At 41.1% G+C, this 2519-nt stretch overlaps 1 protein-coding gene across 1 annotated transcript; it reads left to right on the top strand.

Annotated features, from left to right (window-relative positions):
• Positions 1–205: 205 nt before the first annotated feature.
• On the top strand, positions 206–784 carry ARL14 (ARF like GTPase 14). The gene has a single exon (XM_069472993.1). It carries the CDS (start codon positions 206–208, stop codon positions 782–784), a length of 579 nt encoding a protein of 192 aa, XP_069329094.1.
• Positions 785–2519: the final 1735 nt, after the last annotated feature.

The following is a 2519-nucleotide window of genomic DNA, read 5'->3' as shown; positions in this document are numbered from 1 at the left end:
ATTGGCTGGGACTGCAAATAAAATACTGTTTGCTCATAATCAAGTTGATAAGCTACAATACAAATATAAGCAGGTTCCTGTTCTTAGAATATAACATGATGCATCTGCTCTTTTCTTTCCTCCTAATATTTTCAGGCAAGACCCAGAAAGGACACATTGTCTTTGGCCAAAAGAAAAGATCTTGAAAGAAAAAACAAAGCATACGATGGGTCTGCTGAGTTCTAAAAACCCTAAAGCCAAGCAAGCCCAAATTCTTCTTCTGGGACTTGATTCAGCTGGGAAGTCTACTCTCCTTTATAAATTAAAGTTTGCTGAAGATATTACAACCATCCCAACGATAGGTTTCAACGTGGAGACGATCGAGTTGGAAAAGAGTCTTTCGCTCATAGTCTGGGATGTTGGAGGACAGGAAAAAATGAGAACTGTTTGGGATTATTACTGCGAGAACACTGATGGGCTGGTGTATGTTGTGGACAGTACAGACCAGCAGCGACTGGAAGACTCTCGGAGAGAGTTTGAGCACATTTTGAAGAATGAACACATTAAAAATGTGCCTGTTGTCCTACTGGCCAACAAACAGGACAGGCCCGGAGCTCTGACAGCCCAGGACATCACCAGAATGCTGAGGGTGAAGAAGCTCTGCAGTGACCGGAACTGGTATGTTCAACCCTGCTGTGCCATCACAGGGGATGGGCTGGCTGAGGGATTCAGGAAATTAACTGAATTTGTGAAAAGCCACATGAAATCAAGAGGAGACACTTTAGCATTCTTCAAGCAGAACTAAGGCTCTGAAAGGTCCAAGCCTCAAAAGAGAAACTAACGAAGTGAAAAGGATAATTTTTTTTTTTCCCATGCCAAGTGAGAAAAGCAAGTTTCAGTAACTCGGCAAACTTTTCCTGAGATGTTATTTTATTTCACCCAAATTCAGTTAAACAACTCAGAATATTATCTAGAAAATAGTTATTTTTAGCCAGGAACTTTAGCAAACTAAGTGGTAATGATCATTGCAAATGAAAAATGTAAAATATTCTGCAAAATTTGACACATTGGATGATTCCAAATTCAGTAGTCATATTTGGGACCAAATAAATTATTGCCCTGTTAATTTTGCATGACCACTAGAACAAAGTTTAAGTAAGCTGTCTGCTAATAGAGTCAGAATTCTTTCAGAGTGTTTCCAGTTGTTATAGGTATTGAATTTCCATCATGTCATAGCTGGGTGGTGTGAAAAATGAACTTCATATTATGGAGAGAAAAAAGTTTGATGTTAATATCTTATAAATCCTTATTCCCTAAATAAAACTGTTCTTCTGGATTTCTGTCATCTTTTTGATATCTACTGCTGGTAACTGCCTCCTATGAGTCTTAAACAATGAACTTCAGGCTGCTGATTGTCCTGAGGCTGTGTTCTCCTGTAGGGTGGGGATCAGGGTAGCACCTTAGAGTTTAGGGCAAAACCTGGGCTTAGGGCCAGCTCTAGGCTGCAGCCCCAAGACCTGCATCAGGGGCATTTAGCATAACAGTCATTGCTTGGGAATGTTGTATGCTCATTGTGATCCAACAGGAACCAGAACCAGACTTTGTTCTCAGAGACTTTGCACTTTGCGGTGGGAAACAACATAAAGTTAGTAGCTAGAGTAGGGCAATAGTACTATAGGCTACTGTAGGAGAATCTCATTTTGACCAGGGAAAACAAGAAATGCTTCATGTAGGAGATGATATTTTAGAGGGTCCCTAACTTCTAGGGACCCCACGAAGGTGCAGGATAGTCACTGGAGGTTCCCATCAGTAGGAGACTTTCCAGAGGCACTGTGAAGGAGGAGGGGTGTGGGGAAAGGGACTGGAGATTGAAATAGAATTCCCCTGAGAAGCTCAGGACTCTCAGGGAGGCCCTGGTGCTAAGAGATGACGCTCCTTCCTCCTATTCCACCTCCAACAAGGCTCATGTGGGCTAGAAGCAAGCCTCAAGCCTCCATGGCAGCCCCTAGTACTCCAAATCTTGAGGACACAGAGGAAAAAACAGTACAATAAGCCAGCCCCTGGATTCCTTTCATGGTTTTCTTCTCTCATCTTACCCACAATTTGTTTAGTAAAGATCTGAACACTTCCTTCTGTGCTACATGCTAGGGATTCAAATAATAAAGTAGACATACACATAATAATAGTTACTGTTGGCTGAATACTTGCGTGTGCCAGGCATTGTGCTAGGCACTTCCATACATCTTCTCATTTAATGTTCACAACTGCCTGAGAGAAATGGGCATTATTATCTCAATTTTACAGATGAGAGCACTGAGACTAAACAAGGTTAAACAACAACTACAAAAAACTACTTGGTATTTTAACTGAGATGTAGCAGAGCCAAGATTCAAACTCAGGTGTGTCTGACTCCAAGGCCTGAGCTGTTAAATTTCATTGCTTTACAAATAAGGCATAGTCTCTGTCTTCAGTGAGCTTACAATGCACAATTAAGAATAAATCCAGGCCAGCATATATTATTTTTACAATAAGATTATTGG

The sequence above is a fragment of the Eulemur rufifrons genome, chromosome 7, assembly GCF_041146395.1.
Source record: "Eulemur rufifrons isolate Redbay chromosome 7, OSU_ERuf_1, whole genome shotgun sequence".
Classification (NCBI taxonomy): domain Eukaryota; kingdom Metazoa; phylum Chordata; class Mammalia; order Primates; family Lemuridae; genus Eulemur; species Eulemur rufifrons.
Note: the sequence above shows the minus strand (reverse complement) of the source record. Positions and strands in the feature narration are given on the sequence as shown.